Below are 23,457 nucleotides of genomic sequence, written 5' to 3'. Positions count from 1 at the left end.
TCATCGTAGCATGTAGAAAATTACAAATATTACCGATAATGTGCAAACAAAGATTTCAATAACTATTTAACTCTATTTTTTATTAGTGACATTTGTCTGTAATTTATTTAAAAGTGTCATTAAATTAACGAACATGAAATTTGGATGAGTCATATCACTTTGTACAAATTAATATAAGATATTTCTGTTAAAAACACAATAAATGAACTTCAAAATTTAAATCTACGTTATTTGATGCGATCAGTCTTTTTCCTCGTGATCATAAGTGAAGTATTATCAAAACGTCTCCTTATTTGGTCATTTACATTTTGCCTAGTACTGCTATTTGAACAGTGTGCAACCGTGTGACGCGTCAGGCTGTAAATATATAAGTTTATAACGTAAACATTTTTAATGTATATGGAGCATCACAAGGCCACATGTTCTTAATCAAATAAAAATTATAACCAGTAAAATAATCCTTGGGTCTGAAGTAATCCTTTATGTTTATATTCTGCAAACAAAGTGTGCATTTTTGCCAGAAGAGAAATGGCAGGTCATGCATGCTTTAAATACAGCAATCATAATATTCATTTGCTTTAGTTATGAATACAACTCTTTCTTTTAATGTAAAATGGGAAAAAAAGAACACCAGACGTACCATTATTCTTCTTCAAAACTCTTTAAACGGAGATACATCTGCTTGCATCTTTCTACAAAAATTTCCATTTGTCATAGTTGGTTACATAACCAAAGTAGTAAAAAGAGCTTAGTGTTAGAGATGTTTTCTCTAAAATAAACTAGTTAATACAACTGTATAAAAGTCTTATTGGAATGGTAGAAGAGCATAGAGTGAAAAGCCAATTGTACATACCCCATAATATAATACTAGTAGACTATCAGATAAACATCCGATACGTAAATGTTGAATTAAAATCAAAAGCAGATAACTTACCACAGATTACATAAACACGTCATATACTCAATTATTGAAATAGAACATGTTCGATTCGCGTCAATTAGACAGCAATCTAACGATAAAAATAATCAATATTAATCTACAGGACATTGGTTTATTTTCAAGACTAGCCAGGTGTTCTCCAAAAGAGAGAGATTCAGCTTAAACCAAAAAAGGAGTATCCTCATAGATCTGGTATGTAGGTATGTGTAAACGGTTTAATTTGTATTTTAGTTTTATTCATTATGATACTGCTTTTGGTCTAGACTTTAAAAAAGAATTACAATTTTAATGCTTTACTGGTACTGATCAAAAGAAGCTGATGCCGTCCATGTCAACATCATGGCGCTCACTCGGAAGGGAGCTCATTGGCTAATAATTTTCAGCAAATCAGCTTAAGTGAAGTTACCTTTTCATGAATATTACGTATCATACAATATTTGTACAAATATATACTACATTTTTACATCTACTTTCATTCATGCTTTTGCATATTTTTAGGTTAAAATCCATTGATATTATTTTTATTTGGTGATTTCACTATGTAGTATGAATGCAACATTTATGATTTCAGAGTAGTAATCATCAAAATTGAAAGTACAAAATGTTTAAAATATAAAAGTGTATGTTATATTTATATATATCATCAAATTGCTTATACCTAAATATAACATTTTAAATGCTGGTCCCTCGATAGCTATCTTTACAATTTGATTTCTTTAGTTCTAACAGCTTTCATTCAATTTGATGTCTTTCGTTTAAACATGTATACCTATACACCTAACTATATGAAACATTGATGCTTGCTCTCTTTTTTCGAATAGTGTTTCTGTAGCCTACTGATAATGCCCATTGCAAACGATCACATTTCAATAAGTGTAAACGAGACGAAACTCATAACTCCAAAACAGACGCAATTATATGTATTCATTGTATTCTTGGTATCATTATTCTAATTTCATCTGATATCCTGATGTATTAAAGCACTGTAGTTCATATTTTGCACTCATTTCAAATGTGAAAATATTCAATCAACTCTTATTTTTACTTAAATCCTGTAAATTTCAGTTTGGCTTTACAAGTCAAAAACAAAGCCTTCTAATCTATTTCATTGCAAATTATCGCATCGTAAACATTGTAAATGGGACGAAACTCGCATATCCAAACAGAATTTAAATCCATTGATTGTATTTCGGTTTCATCAAAATGTTTCAGTGATTTCTAAAGTACTGATTTTATCTTGCATTAAATTCATAAGAGTCGAACTTTTTTGTGAAATTGAAATTCCTTACATGTTAAGCTTAGACATGACAATATCAAATATACAACATATCTTTGCAGAACTACATCAGACATGGAAATTATCGTGGTTTTCCACTGAGAGTCACTTGTCCTTAGTATGTTGGTACTTTTGGCACAATCTGTTTCATTTTTTTCAATATAAAACAGTGTTCATATTCACCTACTAGACAACACAACATATTTTAAGATTTTAAAGTTGAATATGTGCCTTCTTGCACCCACAAGAATTTGCATTTGATCATGTCATTATTAGAATTCGATTATCAGACAGCACACGTGTGTGTCAAAATTTTTTGAACGTGAAATAATAAAGTAAAACAGAAAGGACATTCATGACTCAACATGCATTAATGCAATACCTATAGCATGCGGGAACCACATAAATAAGATAATCACAGTTTATCAGGGATAATTAACAAAAAACCGCAAAATTTCCTTTTAACGAGATATCATTGCAAAAGAATGCTGTCATGAAAGTCTTCCAAACGAACACTAATTGAATATCCCTTCTCTGCAAAATTTATTTCACCCAGGCCCTGTATAATGCTGGAAATGCCTTTAAATGTTTTTTGGGAACACCTTTAAAAAAATTTAGGGGAACCCCGGCTAACCCTTCTATTGAAGCATATAACTAGTCTCACAAGATGTCATAATTGTTTGGACAAGCAAGATTAAAGCACTTGAACTAAAAATTGAAAAACACATTGTGTGAATAGACCCAGCCCCTACTATCCACTGCCGTTAGTAGGAACTGGGTCTAGTCAGACTGCCTTTGTTGTCCTGAAATATATATAATATAATAATTTCCAAATCCCTCTTCCCCATAACACAAACAGAATTTATAGGCACATATGGTCAAAAGCTAGATGCCAGGTGACAACAGGCTACCTTGGTATTTTGCCGTTGACCTGTCAAGGAATTTAGGAATATCGCTTGATTCAGGTATATATATATATTTCGGTGTACTGAGAATAAGTATTACAAATTACAGAAACTATGTCTTAAATAACATAAGATTATTATTTACAACTGTCACTCACCTCCCAAAAGGTATAGATTATTGAATCTATGCTGCCTTCATCAATTCGCGAAAGCGAAAGTAGAAAAAAGGTGACCGCCACTCAAAATCGATTGAACATTCGGCAAGCATATCCGTTTTTAATTCAAGTTATCGAATTTACGACTTGTGTTTTAAGTCACTTGGTCGAGGTTAACTAAAATTATCGAAACAATTCACATTATCGACCGTTAATGCATTATAAAAACGTAACCATCATTATCTGCGCGCGAGTAATATTAATTAGATCATCTATGATGGTCGACCGTAAAATATACTTTACGCGCCGACTATCTATAATGATCGACCCATAAACTTTAATTATCCCCGATAAACTGTGATTATCTATTAATGTGGTTTCCGCGTTACATAGGGCGACTCGTAAATGCATTTACGCCCTGTTTTCACTAGCAATTCATATGTACCTAATTGACCATGCTGAATAATTTCGTCCAATCATATCCATCGATTCAAATGACAACACATTCAAGCCAAGGGGGAAGTTAAATAGTTGTTCCCTACAGAGCTTTCAGAATTAATCACAAATCTTTCATGAATAGAAGGTACGTACATGTACTTCAGTCTTTATTTACATAATTTGCACCGGGGAAAGTCTTAAAGTTTACACACGTTAATTATAAATACTCTGTATAAATACATTTGTATTTCGATCTGCATATATATAAGATCATATAAGAATTGAATATTTTTTTTTTGTAAAATAAATACGAAATAAATTGATGCAAGCTTAAAGTTATTACTTATTTTTACCTTTGCAACAGACAAGAATCCTGGGAATATTTTACTATTATATTACCATACTAAGTAAATAAATTATTATAACTGGCACAATTTCGTATATATGGCAAGCCGTTGTGGAATTTATTCTCTATCTATTAATATTTAAAATCATTTATCATTTATTAATATTAAAAAATATTTTTTTAATATTTATAAATCTAATTTGTAATATCAAAAAACCGTGTCATTTTTTTTCTATAATAATAAATGAATTTTTAATATCAAAAAATCATTTATTAATATTTAAAAATCATTTTTTAGCATTTAAAAATATTCACTCGGATAAAATGCTGATTTTTTAATATTAAATAATATGGTGTTTATTTTAATATTGAATAATAAAATCATTTTTGATAATAAATAATATGCTGTTTTTTAATATTAAAAAATTGACATCAATGTTACCTTAAAGCGTTTGATATTGACTTTTCCACTCCAGAAATTAGGGCGAGCGAGAGATTTGAAAATTTTAATAAAAAAAGATTGATTTGCAAATTTTTGAGGCGAAGCTTGAAAAGTGAAGGCAAGCGATTATATTTTTTTTATACATAAAATCATAGGTTCTTACAATATTGATCAAAACAAGATGGTATGAAAATTGATTTACAAACTTGTACTTTGACATTTCTTTAATTTATCAACTGCTGAAGCGTTTTATTTTCCTGTTCACCAAGACATGTAATGCCCACTTTCAACTGCAGCATATTTATGACTTCTTATATTACTTTCTGAGGACATCAGATCTTGAACTGAATAACTGATTTATAATTTCAACTGCCTTCAATGATCTCTATTGAAGGGTCATAGACGTCTTTTCTCCTTCACCGGACATGACTTATAACTAGAAACACTGCGGGTATCTTGTAAGAAGCAGGAACTGCTGATCCTACCGGAACATCTCAGTTCACCCCCAGTTTTTAGGGGTTCGTGCTTTTCGTAGATGTGTGTACTTTTTAGTTTTTTGTGTTATATGTTGATTGTCCGTCTCAGTCGTTTTTGGTGTTCTCGTTTTTGTTCTGTGTCTTTTTGGCATATAAATAAGATGTGGTACATGTATGAGTGCCAATGACTGAATGAGACAACCTTGCATCCAAGTTAAAGTGTATTTAACAGGTTGGGAACAACCCCCCATATAAGGGATATCCCTTAAAGGAGGGACTGTGCCTCAGACAAGGGGTCATTTTGCTATTCAGTGTACCTTGTGAAAAGGAAAAACAGCTTTTTTTAACTTAAAAGGGCAATATACATAATATTTGGAACAACTTTTCTATAAGAGGGGTCCACTTTTTTAATAATAAAGAATATTACAAAATTCTTGGACATGTTCTGACCATAAAATACCAGATATATGTATAGTTCTTCTGGAAAAGTTTCTTCCAATATTATAAATAAGTGCCCATTTGGATATAGAGGTGGTTTAACCAAAAAAATATATATAATTTTTATCCCTTGAAAGATACCCCTCATAAAAGAGAGAGTCATTACATTGAAGGGTTGCCCCGAACCTGTTTAGTGTTTGTTTAAAGTTAACAATTATAAGTCAAAGTACGGCTTTCAACACGGAGCATTTGATCGCACCGGAAATCAAATTTACCCAAAATAACACTGCTCGAACTTTTATATCAATGACGACCGGAAAGCGACCTAGTTCCGCATAAACAATAAAATTTAATGCTGACGATTTCAGATTTAAAAGTAATTTACAGAATCTAAATGTACCTTTTCTAATATCACTTTATTACTACTACCCCATACTTCAAACCCATACAACAGAATGGGCTTGATCATTTTGTCAAAAAGGTAAAGCTTTCATTTTATGGAAAGCTGATACATACTTCCCATTTTCAGGACTTCGTACATGGATTTTAAGGCCTTATCGGATACATTTTTTTGTCAAAATTCCCTGTTTTAGTAAAAACAATTCCCAAATAGTTAAACTGCTCCACTATCTCAATGCTAGTGTCATTGTAAGAAAATCAGAGATTGTTTGGCAAACGTCCAAACCCAAACACTAAAGCCTTGGTTTGTCAAAGGAGGAGACATGAACACAATTTACTATTAAAGCGTCATCCACACATTTTGGCAATTCATATTAAGAAATTGTGTTTTTTTCCCTAAATTATGATATGGATTAGCATTTAATATGGAAGAGTTTAATTCGGAAAGAAAATGCATGTTGGCAGATTAAATGTCCTATATATATAAAGCAGGTACTTGTTGAATGTTCTATTATTAGTGTAGGTACTTGTTGAATGTATTATTGTAATAGTAAGTACTTTTTAAATGTTGAATATCCTATTAGTAAAGTAGGTAATTGTTGAATGTACTTAAGGTATAGCAAGTACTTGATATATGTCATTAGGTGATAGCAGGTACTCGTTGAATGTCCTTCTGTCATAGATGATTTTGAATGAATGTCCTATAGTCAAAGCATGTACTTGCTGAATGTCCTATAGTTACAACAGTAACTTGTTGAATGTCCTATTGTCATATCAGTTACTTGTTGAATGTCCTTTTGTCATAGCAGTTACTTTTTAAATGTCCTATTGCCATAACAATTACTTGTTGAATATCCTATGGTCATAGCAGGTACTTGTTGAATGTCCTATTAATATATTAAGTAATTGTTGAATGTCCTAAACATAAAGCATTTACACAATGAATGTCCTATTGTCATAGCAGGTACTTGTTGAATGTCCTGCCATAGCATTTACTGATTGAATATTCTATTGTCACAGCAGTTACTTGTTGAATATCCTATGGTCAAAGCAGGTACTTGATGAATGTCCTATAGATATAGCAGGTATTTGTTGAATATCAATTGGTATTGTAGGTATTTTTTGAATGTCCTATATATATAAAGCAGGTACCTGTTGAATGTTATATTGTTATAGTAGGTACTTGTTGAATGTATTATTGTAATAGCAGTTACTTTTTAAATGTTTTATAGCAAGTATTTGTTAATGTTGAATATCCTATTGGTATGTAGGTACTCGTTGAATGTCCTTCAGTCGTAGATTATTTTGGATGAATGTCCTATAGTCAAAGCAGGTATTTGCTGAATGTCCTATAGTTACAGCAGGTACTTGTTGAATGTCCTATACTATTAGCAGGTATTTGTTGACAATATATTGGTAAAGTCTTAATATATATATATATATCTATAGCAGGTACTTGTTGAAAGTCCTTTTATTATGGTAGGTACTTGTTTAATATATTATTGTAATAGAAGTTACTTGTTGAATATCCTATTGGTATAGTAGGTATTTGTAGAATATCTGATAATTATAGAAGTTACTTATTGAATGTCTAATAGCAGGTACTTGTTGAATGCCCTATAGTCATAGCAAGTCAATGGTTAATATCATATAGCTATAGCAGGTACTCGTTGAATCTCTTATAATCAAAGTGGATACTTTATGAATAACCTATAATCTAAGCAGGTACTTGTTAAATGTTCTATAGTTATTGCAGGTACTTGTTGAATGTCAAAAAGTGCTTGCATGTACCATTTTCATGTCTTGTATTTATTGCAGATACTTTTTTAAATATGCTATAGCTATATCAGGTCATTGATGAATATTCAATAGCTGAAGCTGGTACTTGTTGAATGTCTTATAGTTATAGGAGTTACTTATTGGATGTTTTATAGCAGGTACTTGTTGAATGTCCTGTAGTCATATCAAGTCATTTATGAATATCCAATATTTGAAGCAGGCACTCGTTGAATGTCCTATATATATAGCAGGTACTTGTTGAATGTCCTATTGTTATAGTTGGTACTAAGCTTGTTGAATCTATAGTTATAACCGGTACTTTTTGGATGTCCTATAGTTATAGCAGGTACTTGTTGAATGTCCTATAGTAAGAGCAGGTACCTGATAAATGTCCTCTAGATATAGCAAGTACTTGTTGAATGTCCTATTGATATACTAAGTAATTGTTGAATGTCCTATACTTATATCAGGTACTCAATGAATGTCCTGTTGTCATAGCTAATCAAATACATTTCTTATCAATTATCTATAATGTTCTGGTCATCAGATAAGTTCATGCTGTGAAGACAAATTAACGAGCTTTTAACTAAATTATTTATCAATAAAGTATTAATTGATTAACTAAATGTTCTGGCAACTATGGTTTGAAAGGAGTATCGATATGTATAATATGCCTTCAATAATCTCAATTTCCGACTACCTTAAAATATTTATTTTGAGTACAAATGAATCATCTGTTATTATGTGATGAACATATAGCGTTCAATGAAACTGCTTCTGTTAAAGAGTGAAAGATAAAGAGTGCATGCATTTGCTTTTGTTTTCATCGATTTTGATTTGTCTTTTTCATTATCGTTTTTTACAGTTACAGGGTATTTTTTGATACGCATGTTTCAATTTCTAATCACATCTTGACAAAATGCATTGTAGAATATTTGTTTCGTTGGCCGTATGTCGAGCACAAACGACGTCTGGCAAATAACATTACGATCAAACCTTTACTAGGGTGGTCTCTAAAAACATCCCAAAGGACTTCCTTTGGGAACAGAGGAGCACAATATAGCACAAAGGACCACACAGGAGTTTACTATAAGCACAAAGGACATATGCAATCGTTTATGTAAGGGTTAAAAAAAGTTATTTCATAGAAAACAATATTCAAATGACTTGTGAAACTGTGTTACAAAGTCGGTACGGATATGCATAAAATTACTGGATTTTCAAGATTATCAATTATCGAAAATTGATATCATACATATATATTTAACAATATTGCTAAACATGAATATATAGATAAAGGCTTGATATTTAACTGGAAAAAAATAAAGCAAATTTTGGCAGATTTTGAGTAATTTAAGGGACACTTTTGAACAAAAATATAATTTTAATTGGAAGCATATTAAATGTTGTGTATAAGATAAAACCTAATTCATTTATCTTAATGGTGTCTTTTTTTTCTACAACATTTGAAAATAAAACTTTAAATTTTCAATTATGTCTCAAAAAAATATTCAGAAAATAATCTAGTTAATTTACACAAAATCTATTTCCTTGCACTCTGTTCGTAGGAATTGGTAACAAAGGAAATGATAATCAAGCAAACAACAACCACGACATTGGTAATTCATATGAAGAAAATAATAAAAATACACATGTAGCGGGGATAGGAAATATTGGTGACTTTGGAAAGAAACGTGATTGGTCAAATGAGGATAAAAGATGGGATATAGGCAGTGGCAACAAAGGAAATGGTAATCAAGCAAACAACAACAACGACATTGGTTATTCATATGAAGAAAATAATAAAAATACACATGTAGCGGGGATAGGAAATATCGGAGTTTTTGGAAGGAAACATGACACGAAATATTGGAAGTGGCAATACAGGCAATCATAATTCTGCAAGTGGCAATAGTAACATCGGCAATAGCGAGAAGCATTATGATAAAAATACAAATGTATTTGGGGCTGGAAATATCGGAAACTTTGGAAGGCAACGTGACTGGTCAAATGAAGACAAAAGATGGAGTATAGGCAACGGGAACAAAGGAAATAGTAATCAAGCAAACGACAATAGCAACATTGGTAATTCGTATGAAGAAAATAACAAAGATACACATGTAATAGGAGCTGGAAATTTTGGAGAATTTGGAAAGAAACGTGACAGGTCAAATGAAGACAAAAGATGGAGTATTGGAAGTGGCAACAAAGGAAATGGTTATCAAGCTAACGACAACAGCAACATTGGTAATTCGTATGAAGAAAATAATAAAGATACAAATGTAGGAGAGATAGGATATATTTGAGACTTTGGAAGGAAATGTGACTGGAATCTTTGAAGTGGCAATACAAGCAATCATAATTCTGCAAGTGGCAATAGTAACATCGGCAATAGCGAGAAGAATTATGACATGAATACAAATGTATTTGGGGCTGGAAATATGGTAGACTTTGGAAGAAAACGTGACTAGTCAAATGAAAGTAAACGATGGAGTATAGGAAGTGGCAACAAAGGTAATGGTAACACACAACAGAAAAATTGGTAATTCGTATGAACAAAATAATAAAGATACAAATGTATTAGGAGCTGGAAATTTCGGAAACTTTGATGGGAAATGATAAATAAGGTAACTTGTTTCCAAGTAATGAATTTTTCATCGCGTCAAAAGCAATTTAGATATTGACTTAATGAGTCTGATATCCATAGTTAACTAGTATACCGTTTGTAAACTGCAACAGTCATTTTGATCTAATTAAAGACTGGGCAATAAATAATTAAGCAGGATATGTTTACCCTTCCAGGGCACCTGAGATTGGTGCGGTTCGTTTAACAGACTGTCGGAATTCCAATGGGAACCAATTGTGCCCCTCATCTTGCCGACTTGTTTCTTTATTATTATGATGCTGACTTCATACAGGAACTTCTTAGGAAGAAAGATAAAAAGTTAGCAATATCCTTTAACTTTACGTTCCGCTATATTGATGATGTTCTCTCACTACATAATACAAAATTTGGTGACTATGTTGAATGAATCTATCCCATAGAACTAGAGATAAAGGATACTACAGATACAGTTAAGTCTGCCTCATATCTTGACTAACATCTAGAAATTGACAATGAGGATCGGTTGAAAACTAAATGTACGTACTTGAAAAATACTGTTTATAGAGTGTTGAATGTACCTTTATTAGCACTGGGTCGATACCGCTGCTTGTGGACTATCAGTTCCCGAGATAAATGCTTTTGAAACTATAATTTCAATCCCTCAGGCAAAGTTGAACCATGATTATTTATAGGTAATTTTTGGTCATATAACTGTTCAACTGTTTCGGATCTTATACATCCTGGGCTTTCAAATATTCGGCTTTGAGCGTTCCTGATGAAGTTCAATCCCGAAAAGCGCTTCCGACGCATGATATTTATCAATTATTGTTTTTATTTTGTTAACACCGAAATTACAAAATCACGATATATATATGAAGGTCAATAAAACAAGTCAATACTTTTCAGAATCATCTGTCTTAAGATTTTTATGACTTCTTTGCCTGTTTTTTTTCCGTTATCTATAACACCATCCATATTCTGACTGATAATATACTTGAGATATTTTTCGCGTCAACACAACATTCATTGTGTTAGCAGCAGTATTTTTTTTCTTCTAAAGTTAGAACAATATTTAGACGGGCATTTTTCAGTGTACGCGATATATATTCTCAATGACTTAACAAGTTCTAGTCAAAATTTTAACTTTGATCGCATATATTCTATTGAATTTGATATAGGTTTGATATTTTTGACTTTCACTTATGAATCGACCGTCAGAGATCGATTATAACTAAACTGCAAGCCAACATATCTAAATTTTCATTTTGGAGTACACAATTCAAGCGGCAAATGTATATAGGGTACATATCCCTTTATTTTTCACGGGATCTTGTTGGCTGAACCGTCCAAGTTGTTCCTTTACGATCATCAGTGGCCTTTTAACACTAATGTTGCGATTTTTCACACCGTTCATGGTCAATCGCGTTCGACTCCGGTCTTAATTGATATGGACAGCAAGTTTTGATACCAAAGGTTGGAAGTTCGCTTTTAATAAAGTACCTTCCTCCACCAATAAAAACTGGACGGAAAGTGAGCCGAAAGTGGCATAAAACTACAGCTCTGAATCAATCGATCACAGTTGCAACGGTATTTAAGAAGTTTTGTTTCCAGTAAAGATATATCTTATATATATATAAAGAAGATGTGGTATGATTGCAAATGAGACAACTCTCCACAATAGACCAAATGACAAAGCAATTAACAACTATAATTCACCGTACGGCCTTCAACAATGAGCAAAGCCCATACCGCATAGTCAGCTATAAAAGGCCCCGATATAACAAATGTAAAACAGTTCAAATGAGAAAACTAACGGCCTTATTTATGTACAAAATAATGAACTAAAAACAACTATGAAACCAAATAACTAACGACAACCTCTGAATTACAGGTTCCTGACTTAGGACAGGCACATACAGAATGTGGCGGGATTAATCTAGTCTGAAGGCACCAACCCTCCCCTAACCTGGGACAGTGGTGTAACAGTTTAACATAAGAACAAACTATAAAAATCAGTTGAAAAAGGCTTAACTCATCAGATGAATACAAATAAAAATACATCCAACAAAAACACAAAGTGGACGTGGACGGGTACTTGTTCATGCAAACAACAAAAAGACACTTCGCACAGATCTGAGAGTACTCGCAGTTACTGACAGCTAGTTCAAAGCCAATAACAACTAATAAAAAAGTCATGCATCTAAGTCTAAAATATCAATCAGTACACATCAAACATCAAATGGATTTAGTGTAAAGACGTCATAATTAGTCAGAGAAAAACATGACTTTGTGCAATACTACATAAAGGTATCGACAGATTGTAGAGTCATGAATGTGCATATGTATATAACAATAATATTTATTTTGATTTTGATTTACTGATAACAAAATCAATATTAATACCAATAAAACAATGTTCAAAGATCTAATTACAGTGTTGAATTGGTAACCTTTTCGATTAAATTTATTTAAAGGATCGATAAGTTTAACGGGATCGTTTCTTAATTTCCGGGCTTGGAAAACAACATCTCCGTAAAAATGAGGATGTGCTTTCCCGTTTGAAATAAGTTTTCTACAGGTACAACCAAACTTCAAAACCAAATCTTAATATCTATGGAAGAATTTAGTAAAGGTTTTAATTAATTTTTGGTAACGAAATCCCTGACTTAATAATTTACCAGTAATCCATAGATTACGTTCATAATTATTTTTCTTTCAAATGCGTAGGTTTTGAACGTCCCTGACGAATGAAGACTCGGGAAAGCGCTTTAGACCTACAAAATTTATGAGCTATTAAAACGTCACCAGTGTCTCATGAGAAAGTTGATGAATTAGGGTTATGTCAAAGAACGTCTCGTCCTTTTTCTAAAAAAATTCATCGGAAGTAAGATACCAAGACCTTGTTGATAAATATTCCGTATCAACTTCACAAATAATACACGATGGTCTTGAAGTATACATTCTAGGTACTGACGTTTTTTATCATCTTTATTACGTGTTATAGTGTTCTTTTATTGTCTTTGTACACTATTAACCTTTACTGTTTAGTCCATTTTTGATAATATCCTTTTGGCGTGGCTCGGTACTTGTACATCCCGCCATTGTGTTATTGTGCTATGGTCTTTTTTGTATTCTTTTCTTTCATTTTTGCTTGTGTGCTTTATCTATATGCCATTTTGTTTTTCTTTGTTGACATATTTGTTTGTTTTTATAGTGATTAAGATTATTACACAATGCTGACTGCTGTTCCCTTATTTTTGACTTTTTCCTTTTATGTCTGTTTGTTTTGTTCACACGTTGTTGTCAATATAATGGAAATTTATGCAACTGTCATACAAGTGTGAGGTTTCGCTAGCTATAAAACCAGGTTTAATTCTTTTCATTTTCTATTAATCTCCCATTTTCTACATAAGGAAATGCCTGTACCAAGTCAGACATATGACAGTTGTTTTCCATTAGTTTGATGTGTTTGAGCTTTTGATTTTGCTATTTGATATGGGAATTTCCGTTTTGAATTTTCCATGGAGTTCGGTGTTTTTTGTTATTTTACTTATTTCTTTCAATACAGCTTCTGTTCACGAGTACTGATACCATCACGACTTTGTAGACCGTCCTTAAAGGTTCATTTTGTCGTTACGCCACTATTACGTCTACTCTCACTCTGTTAAGACTTATAATAAAAATAATCGCAAAAACGACATATCAACGGACTGCTCAAGTGTGCAGAACTACAATAGTTCACCTTCCATACCATATCCCTTGCTATAAGTGAGGTTGCTCTTTTCCCGATTCATGAATTTATAGCACCTCTTTGGTATATTCGAACGCAAGTATATCATCATTGAATAATTTCTAACAGTTTCCAGAGTATGTGAAACATATTAATCACTTGACAAAATATGTACAATATATACAATCTCTTAAAATACAATCTCAGCAGGTAAAATAGTATGAGTTTGCTTTCAGTAAATTGTAACATTCTTGAATAGGATATTGCCTAGTTTTTGTTTTAGTACTTTGTGTATAAAAACATCAAAGGTACCAGAAATAATTGTGTACGCCAAACCGTTTTTGTTTGTCTACGATAGACTAATTGTGTTTTATTGGTATTTTTGAGATCAATATAAACTACTCAATATAATTAGAAATAGGAACAGTATAGTTTTCAACTATATTTTAACCAAGTTGTATAAATAAAAATCCCCCCCCCCCCCCCCAAGCCTTATGAATCTTCAACATTAACAACGAATCGCACGTCTAGGTGACACTATTTGAACTTGCATTCATATATAATTAAATGACCATGATAATGATCCACTATAATTGTTTACTTTTTACACATTGTAACTTTGATGGAGAGTTGTCTCATTGGCACTCATACCACATCTTATAATTTCTATCAAACAAAATATATTCTTTTTTTTAGATGTTATTAATTTAAACAATAGCTACAGCATTTGTATGCAATATCAAATAAAACAGGATTATCTCTTTAAATGCAGAAAATACCATTACGCTATTTGATATCTTTTGATATAAGATGTTCGGTTGCTGCTCTATAAAGTTTACTATGCATCTCTTATTTTGCTTAAATAATGCAAAAAGTAAAATAAAGGAGACAGTAAGCGTATTTTTTTTTTTTTAGAAATTGTAGAAAATATTGTGACGAACATTTAATGGTTGCATTTTCATTATATTTATTTATGTAGGGAGGTGATATAATCTTTCACCACAGGTATACATTAATGCACATTTCGTCACACATCAACAACTTTGAATACGTTATTATACTAACTGTTTCTTTTAAATTTAAAAACAAATTTTGTAAAACAATTTTGCATTTTCCAGTTCAACCAACAGCAAATTACGATATGTAACAAAATATACCTACTTCTTTCAAGTCTAAATTTGTTTAAATATAAATCAAGGATTGCTAAATATACACATTCTGAAGCATGAGAAGCCTATTTCTGATTGGTTTAAACTTGATCAAACATATAAAAAGTCACCCATTTGGTAAGGCTGTATACTGCAACGGAACGTCAAGGTAAGTTTTATTTTGTTTCAATTTACTTGAAAATAATGCGTTCATCTTGTCCATAGCCTAGATTTAATACAATCTATTCTTTCCAATTACTTTTGTAAGATAATAAGTGGATTTTATAAATTTATACTACAGTAGTTCACCTATGTTCAAATTTCTCCCATCAATTTAAAAGATAAAAACCAATGTAACAAACACAAACTAGGAGAATAAGCTAGTCTATGATGCTGTCTACGCAAGCTGAATAAGCTCAAATTTGTAAAGGGTTTGTTCTTCGACAGAGGCGCAGGGTTGAGGAAACGCATACTCTACTACCATAAGTACAAATGTGTGTGCTTAGGAAATATAATTTAAAGTACTGTGTCTTAAGTCAATTAAGCAGTATTTCGGACGTAAGAGAAATTACATGCATTTAGAACTCAATACAATAAATCTGAATATTCGAATTATTATTCATTGAGCATGTAATTACTTGCAGTTGTCCTTTGGTTTTTGTCTCCCTGGCTACTTTTATCCCGAATATCCGTTTCGTCAAAGAGAAATCTGTTATTTTTATTATTGAGAGGCCTTATATAAATGTATTGAGATTCTTCTCTTTTCAGGGATTTCTAATTGTCCTAGTTTTACTTATTATTTTGCATTTTGAAATAGATTGATTGAGAAAAGCTTGTGAGAAATTGCAACATACAGTAAAAACAATCAGTATTGATATAAATGAAAGCATACATATATTGTTTTTTTCTTAAAGCAAACTTTCAGTAACAGATTTGTTTAATGTATCTCTGATGATTTAATATGTTTAATACATAAGAAAACACCCCTCCCCTGATAGTAAACTTTAATATAGACTTTTTCGTCAAGTGATATTGATATTCTAGTAATCTATATATATTTTTCTTTAATGATGCAATGGTTCATAGACTGCTACTTTGATACAAGCTCTAAAATATACTCTGTTCTTACACATTAGGTTACTAAATATCAACAAACATAAAATTGTATCGTTGTGGCCTAGAGTATAAGCTACCTTAATGTTGTGTAGTTCTTTTTCTATATTAGAAAACAGTTGATAATGAGGGGTGAAGTAATATTTAGCTGTTTGCTTCTGACAGTCTATGGTAAGGCACTTATGTTGAAAATTATACCAAAAAAGTAAAACAAAAAGTTGCTTATAAACATTCCATAAAAGTTGCTTTACTATTAGTTGAAAATGTGTCCACTTACATCTGACAGACATGAAAGCATTCTTTTGTTTCGTCACTGACTGCAAAGAATAGTATATAACCAAGTAATATAAATAGAAATGTATTTTCGTGGACCTGAAAATTTGCTTCTATCTTAATTCTCAAATATCTCTCTTTTGGTCGATTATTTTGTGTTATGTATAGACTTTATTGTTTGCAAATGATTATCTTCATCACAGTTGTTGTTCAAAACAGTGTATTTTGCAAACATTTACAAAAGTTTTTTGTGGCAGATTATTTTAAAGTCATTTTGTGTGAAATCATAAAAGACATTTTGGAAAACTATTCAATACCGACGCTTACACCTATGCTTATGACGACAGGTAACCTTTTGAAGACGGGGTCATCTTAATGTGTACACCGATCACAGGCATTTGTATAATGTTTTTTTTTCTAATTTACATTTTAAATACTGTATAAAACTTTTATTTTGAATGATTTGCTACTTTATAAGCTGTGTTGGGAATTGACCGATCTTAAATTGTACTTTGTACTTAGAGGGGCTTTGTTTAAATTAATAGATCTCAACTTTAGTCAGAAACAGGAACATGAAAGCCTTGTATAGCGTGAAACAGAATGTATAAATGTATAAATGATATTATGTGTTATCTTTGTGTAATCAGGGATGTACGGAATTGGTGGCACAGGTGATGAAAATTGCATTGTAAAATTCCTTACACCCCTTATAACACCAAGAACACGAATTTCTGATGAGACGTTCAATTACTAATTTTTATACCTTTTTTCCACAAATGTGTTGCTGCGCGTTGTCAAATATGTTAACCTTAATATACCTATATTTTTTTTTCTGAATGGATGGGCGGGGGAGCAGGGATTTTGTGAAAATTTTATTTTTGTGTTCAATTTTGGGAAATTTTATTTTTGAGAATTTCGACAAAATAGTTTTTAAGTTTTTTTTTTATGCAAAATGTTGTTTCTTTGTGGTGTTTATCTTTTTTGTATTACTTTTTACATTTCGTTTTACTTTTGGCAGTTATTTTTTACTTTCGTCATTTCATTTTTGGTGGAATTTTACACTACAACCATTTTTATTTTATATTTGAATCACCTTCACATCAATTACAAATCCTAAGACCCGTTCATTTATATTGATTTTATATACGCATTCTTTATAGCAATTCAATTCGCCAATTGTATATATCTTCTACCGCTTGTATTCCGTTTGAATGGTTGCAAACGGAGACAATTACAAAATCAGATGGAATATCACAAATTCATTACTTAAAATAAACTTCAAACTAATCAGATCATTCGGTGTTTCTAGCTTCGATTCTTAGTGAATTATAATTCATATAAAAAAAAAATACAGACTGATTTTTGATATATGCAACCAAGTTTTACGAGGTCATTCATTCAATATGTTTTGACATTTTGATACGGTCCCTCTATTTTTGTAGTCAGTGTAGGTATCGGTGTCGGTGTAAGTGTCTGTATAGATGACTTTTCAAAAATGTCTATTTAGGATATATCTACTTATGTGACTAGAATCTATTCATTTCCATTGAAATTAATATCATATTGAATGTTTTTAAAATATAGTTACATTATCAAGGCCTCATATGGCTCTTAACATACCTCTTTCTTTTGCTTATTGGGCCCTTAGTGAAAACAATATTTTATTATAAAATTAGATACATCTTATACAATATATATTCACGTTATGGCAAATAGGATTCAGAAACAAGCAACAAGTGTTATATTAATCTGTCTCCTTGTTGAATTGGATACAATATACAGAAATATATCAAAACTACTAGTTCACATACTCTGTTACATGAGATAGATATCGGCAATGTCAGTTGAGTTTCATGATGAACTGGGAAAAAAGAAAAAAATGCTACTATTAAGATGAACTGCTTACAGATATATTGTGTGATTTATTAGTTTGTAAACCTTTTAGATTGAATAATGAAACTTTGTAACATAAGAAATAAACTAATGTCAGATTTGAGCCGTTTAATAGTACATTTTTTTGTAATTCAGTGTTCCATTGGTACAGTTAATTGTAGGCTTCCAAATGACATTATAATTTCTTGTCTTATATCTGCATATAATGGGCAAAATGATTTAGAAAAAAATGCGAGTTAGTTTATACTTTTTTTTATATGACCTTCTCAAATGATTACAACAGTGTACTTTCTTTTTATGACAGCTATAATTTTCTTTTTTTTGAGAAAATATTTTTGGAAAGACTCCCTTTTTACCAATATGAAATTTTACAAACCCGTCTGGTTACAAAACATAAATTTCTCGGCCAGTAAGACACAAGTTTTAAGTGCATGTGAGTTTTGATCCAATAATCGAATGGAAGTTGTAATAAACATGCTAACCCAACCTGACTTTCCTTAAAAATACATTTTGCTACATTACATAAGACAGCGATAATATTGTATTGACAAAATTCCAAAATAAAAGTCATTTATATTAGGGTTTTTTCGAGCAATCCTTAGCTTTTATGAGACTTATCCTGCGCACGAAAGGTATGCGTTAAGAACACATATTACAAAAACAGTGATATTGAGATAATCTAAATAATATTTATAAGACAAACTTCATTTAAATTACCCTCTCAAAGTAGAAAAGGTATTAATGTCAACTTGATTAACACCTTCAAGATGCATCAAGTATTTTGTTTCATATTTCCATTTCCGCCTTTTAAAGCTAACTTTACGATTTGGGTTCTGGTCTAGTGTTGATGGCGGCACAGTTAGTTATTATTGCCATTGCCCATTGGTTTTTGGTTTATTGTTTTCTCATTGTCAATCACACAACATCTCAATTTGAATATAATGAAATTGGGATCCAGCGCTTGTTACAGTCATTTTGACCAACTTGCATTATTTATTATGTCAATTTGAGTTTAGAAAAACAGATGTATGAAAAAAATAATATAGCGTCGGTAAAAGTGAATAACACTGAGCACACAAATGTTTGGAAAGTCTACAAAACGTTAACAATAGTGCCAAAAGTCATCATCTTGAGTCGGGAGGGGAGGGGCTCTTGAGTGGTGTTTTTTTTCTGTTTTCAGTAGCAAAAACTAAATACTCGTACACTAATCTCTAAAGAACTTGCACTATGGTTTGCGTTTTTCAAGAATGAATACCACAATACGGCTTTTTTGTATAATTTTAGGAATGGCAATTCAAAAGAGAAATGCAGATTTTGAAGAAATATATGGCAGAAATAATGATTTCGAAATAGAAAAAAGATATGACTTAAGTGATATTCGAATCAGTAATCGCAGGTAAAATATATGCTTTAGATGATTAAGATCAATTCAAAGTTGATTAATTCTGTAATTTATTTTTCGGAGGGTTATAAACTTTAATTAATAAAATACTTGTTCATGTCTAGTTAAAATGAGGCAGAAGTTGCTGAAAGATTTATCATAATTCCTTCATAAGTGGAAGAAAAACAGACGATCAATGTACCACGACAAACACGATCACTTGTATCTTTACGTCGTCTAAAAATTATGAACAACAAAACAATAAGTTATACTAGGTCTTTCAGACTTATCTACTGCGGTAAATTCAGTAATGCTCGGACATTTTGCTTGTAGTCAATTAAGTACTGTTCAATACCTTTTCAGACAATATAGTATGTTGTCAATGTGTACAGTTAATTATTAATTACTGAACGGACTGAACATTGAGTGTACAGTTCCTAATCGACTGCAAGGAAATTGTCTGAACAGTACTGAATTTTCCGCAGTGGATGAGTCTACTAATTGACTGAAAAGACAGAAAATGACTTAATAATTATTCATTTCGGAGCCTTCTGATCGACCTGACCATTTCATATCATAAATGGTATACTGGTTAACTGTCTACTAAACACTACATTCAAAGCTTACTGAAAAAATATATAAGTTATAATCTATATTTGAATTCTACAATTACACAGCATACACTCAAATTTGGTCAAAAGTCATTTTACAGTGAGTATTTATATATGATTTTTCATTTTGTTACTTGCAAATAAATATGTTACATAGAATTTGATAGTCATGTGTCATTTATATATATATTTTTTTGATATTCGTGAAATTTTCAAACTAGATGATTTCAGTTTTCCTAATGGACAGCTTTTCATGACAAAGCAGTAGCATACTATCTGCCCAAGTTTTTGTCGTCTCAATAATGACAAAATATTTGTGAAAGTTAATATTAGTTCGAACGTTTATCGGTTACCATCATGGGTTGGTGGATCAGAACAGGGTTTCAGTTTCTAAGCTCACTTGAGACATGTTTCATAACAGATAGAACAGATCGATGTTAAAAATATACGAAATGGAGGTGAGGAGGGACTATTAAAATTTAACAACCGCAGATTGTTCTATGTGTGGAATATTCCTGAATTTGACACTTTCTACAGGGCTTGACTTTGAAACCCATTTTGAAAGGTTATGTAAGAAACTCAAAGCATGGGAGAGGAATTCATTTCCTTATATTTTTCATAGTTTTACAGTCAACATCACGTAGTGGTTGACCAAAAGGATGTGTCAGTACCTAAATGCACTAGCGATGTGGTTCAATGGTCTTAGATCTTTAAATAAAATAAAAGTCGTTTAATCTGCAATTTTAACAATTTGTCTTATTTCCAATTTTGACATTTTGACCGAGTTTGATTCGCTTCATTTGAAAAGCTCGCATAGGAGACACTATACCTACCGACGCACCCGACGTCGCATCCTTTGGAGTGTATGTACTTCTCTAAGTTTTTGTTTGTTTGTACCTTGCTCTGTCTGCTTAATGTGCCACATGTGGAACAGGATCTGCTTATCTTTAAGGAACACTTGAGATCACCCCCAGTTTTTTGGTGGGGTTCGTGTTGCTCAGTCTTTAGTCTTTTTATGATGTGTTTTGTGTACTGTTGTTTGTCTGTTAGTCTTTTTTCTTGTTTAGCCATGGCGTTGTCAGTGTATTGTCGGCTTATGAGTTTGAATGTCCCTTTGGTATCTTTCGCCTCTTTTTAAAGTGATAAATGAGATTTGAACATTGGTAGATTGCTGTAGCCTTAATTTATACATTGCATTATGATCATAACTATTTATTTTTCTACAGAAAAAGGTGGAGCATTGGAAGTGTCAATAAAGGCGATCATAACTGTACAAGTGGCAATAGAAACATCGACAAGAATAAAATTACGAATGAAATTGGGGAAGGAAATTTTGAACGTTCTGAAGTGAAAAGTGACTGGAGTATCGGCAGTAACAACGAAGGAAATAAAAATACCGCAAATGGAAACAAAAGTATTTGCAATAACCAGAATCATAATTTCAAAAATACAAATGTATTTAAGGCCGGAAATGTCGGAAACAATAGAAGGAAACGTCGCTGGTCAAAAAGGAAACCAGCCAGGGGTAAAAAACGAGGATAGTTATGACAACAACACAAATTAATTTAGGGCTGGTGATGTCGGAAACTTTTAATTGGAAATAATATATTTATGTACGTTGTTTCGATTGTTGTTTTTCGAAAATATAGATATGTCCTAGATTAAAAGTATTGCAGATGTTGACTTACTCAGCCTGATATAAAAATTTGTGTGTGTTAAATATATGATTACCAATAAAACGGTAGAACGTTTTTGCTAAACGTAAATGAATGATATCAAATTACATTGAATTATATGACTAAGTAAATCGTTTATTTCTATAAGCATAAAAGATTGTTTACTTCAGAAAAAAATTTAGGGGTAATTAGATAACAATTGTATAGTTGTATAGGCAGTACCTTACTTTGTTTTGCTTTTTTAACTTTTTTGATTCGATCGTCACTGATGAGTCTTTTGAAGACGAAACACGCGTCTGGCGTACACAATCTTAATCCTGGTATATATGATGAGTTTATTTATACATTTAGTAGAGTATATGATTGCATTGAAGCAGACAGTATTGAAAACTAAACCTGGTTATTTAAGTTAATTGTCCTACACAATTTAATTGTCTTTTGTTTGACAGGCAAAATAGAGAATCTTAGATAAGGACGTTCAACATCAAGTTTTCTATTCTTAGTGCATTAAATTAAATATTATAATATATTATTGAATCTTGTATCTGATTAACAGTTTTGCATTAGTTGTTTGCAAAAAAAATATATTACTAGCAAGTACACTATATTTAGATATATTATTTGTATTTGCTTATATTTTGTGTAAATAAAAAAAAGTAGAAAGAAATTTTCATAATAATATGTCATTGTTTCCATCGTTAATATCGACCTGAACATGCCTGAAATGTTTGCAACTGGAAGTAAAGCAAACACCAACCAATCAATCAGTCGTTAAAATAATACTTTTTAACTGTACATTTTTTTCACCTTTTTATAGATGTGTGTTATATTTCAAAACTGCCGATTACTTGCTTTATTGTAATAAATTTGATTCATCAAATAGTTGACATCTTCATGTTGTGTTCTTTTAGAAAATTTCACATATAAAATTTCCTTAATCCGTGTATAAGTGTTTATTTGATTTGTTGTGTTTTCCTTGTCTCCTTGCGTAAGCAGCGATACATAGAGAATAATACATGGTAAAATCCGTAACACATGCTGTATCAGGCCAAGTATCCAATATCAGCCACAGGGCAAAAGTCCAGAGGGCTGATATTGGTCAAGGGTGATGTGATACGGATTTTATCATTTATTAATCACTTTATCATATGTTTAAACAGAGGACTCTAGTTATCTAAATTGAAGTTTTTGTCCGAAAATTATATTGGTTGAGGATTGATGTACAATCAAATATAGATTTGACATCACACAGTAGGCAGACCCAGGGCCGACTTTTCATGTTGCACTCTTGGACCAGTACTGCAACAACACTACATTTGCATTCAGGCATCTAAAAGAATGTGCCAGTGTGTATGGTCCACCACCAAAATGACAACATAACACAGGTAAAACTTGATGTATTACATGTATTAAACAGTATTAGAGGGGGTAAA

The 23,457-nt window shown here is 31.6% G+C and overlaps 1 protein-coding gene across 2 annotated transcripts; it reads left to right on the top strand.

The window, feature by feature from the left end:
* Nucleotides 1-3,770: 3,770 nt before the first annotated feature.
* On the top strand, nucleotides 3,771-22,906 carry LOC127712495 (skp1-protein-hydroxyproline N-acetylglucosaminyltransferase-like). 2 transcript variants are annotated; one of them, XM_052218959.1, is made up of 4 exons: nucleotides 3,771-3,859; nucleotides 16,303-16,361; nucleotides 19,641-19,752; nucleotides 21,575-22,906. In XM_052218959.1, exons 1-4 carry the CDS (start codon nucleotides 3,849-3,851, stop codon nucleotides 21,888-21,890), a joined length of 498 nt encoding a protein of 165 aa, XP_052074919.1. In that variant the 5' UTR covers nucleotides 3,771-3,848; the 3' UTR covers nucleotides 21,891-22,906. The 2 variants fall into 2 exon arrangements, 1 of the variants encoding a protein (XP_052074919.1); XR_007987102.1 differs by lacking the exon at nucleotides 3,771-3,859 and adding an exon at nucleotides 15,203-15,246.
* Nucleotides 22,907-23,457: the final 551 nt, after the last annotated feature.

Source organism: Mytilus californianus, unplaced genomic scaffold (genome assembly GCF_021869535.1).
Source record: "Mytilus californianus isolate M0D057914Y unplaced genomic scaffold, xbMytCali1.0.p SCAF_8, whole genome shotgun sequence".
Classification (NCBI taxonomy): Eukaryota; Metazoa; Mollusca; class Bivalvia; order Mytilida; family Mytilidae; genus Mytilus; species Mytilus californianus.
This window is presented reverse-complemented; position numbering and strand designations above follow the sequence as displayed.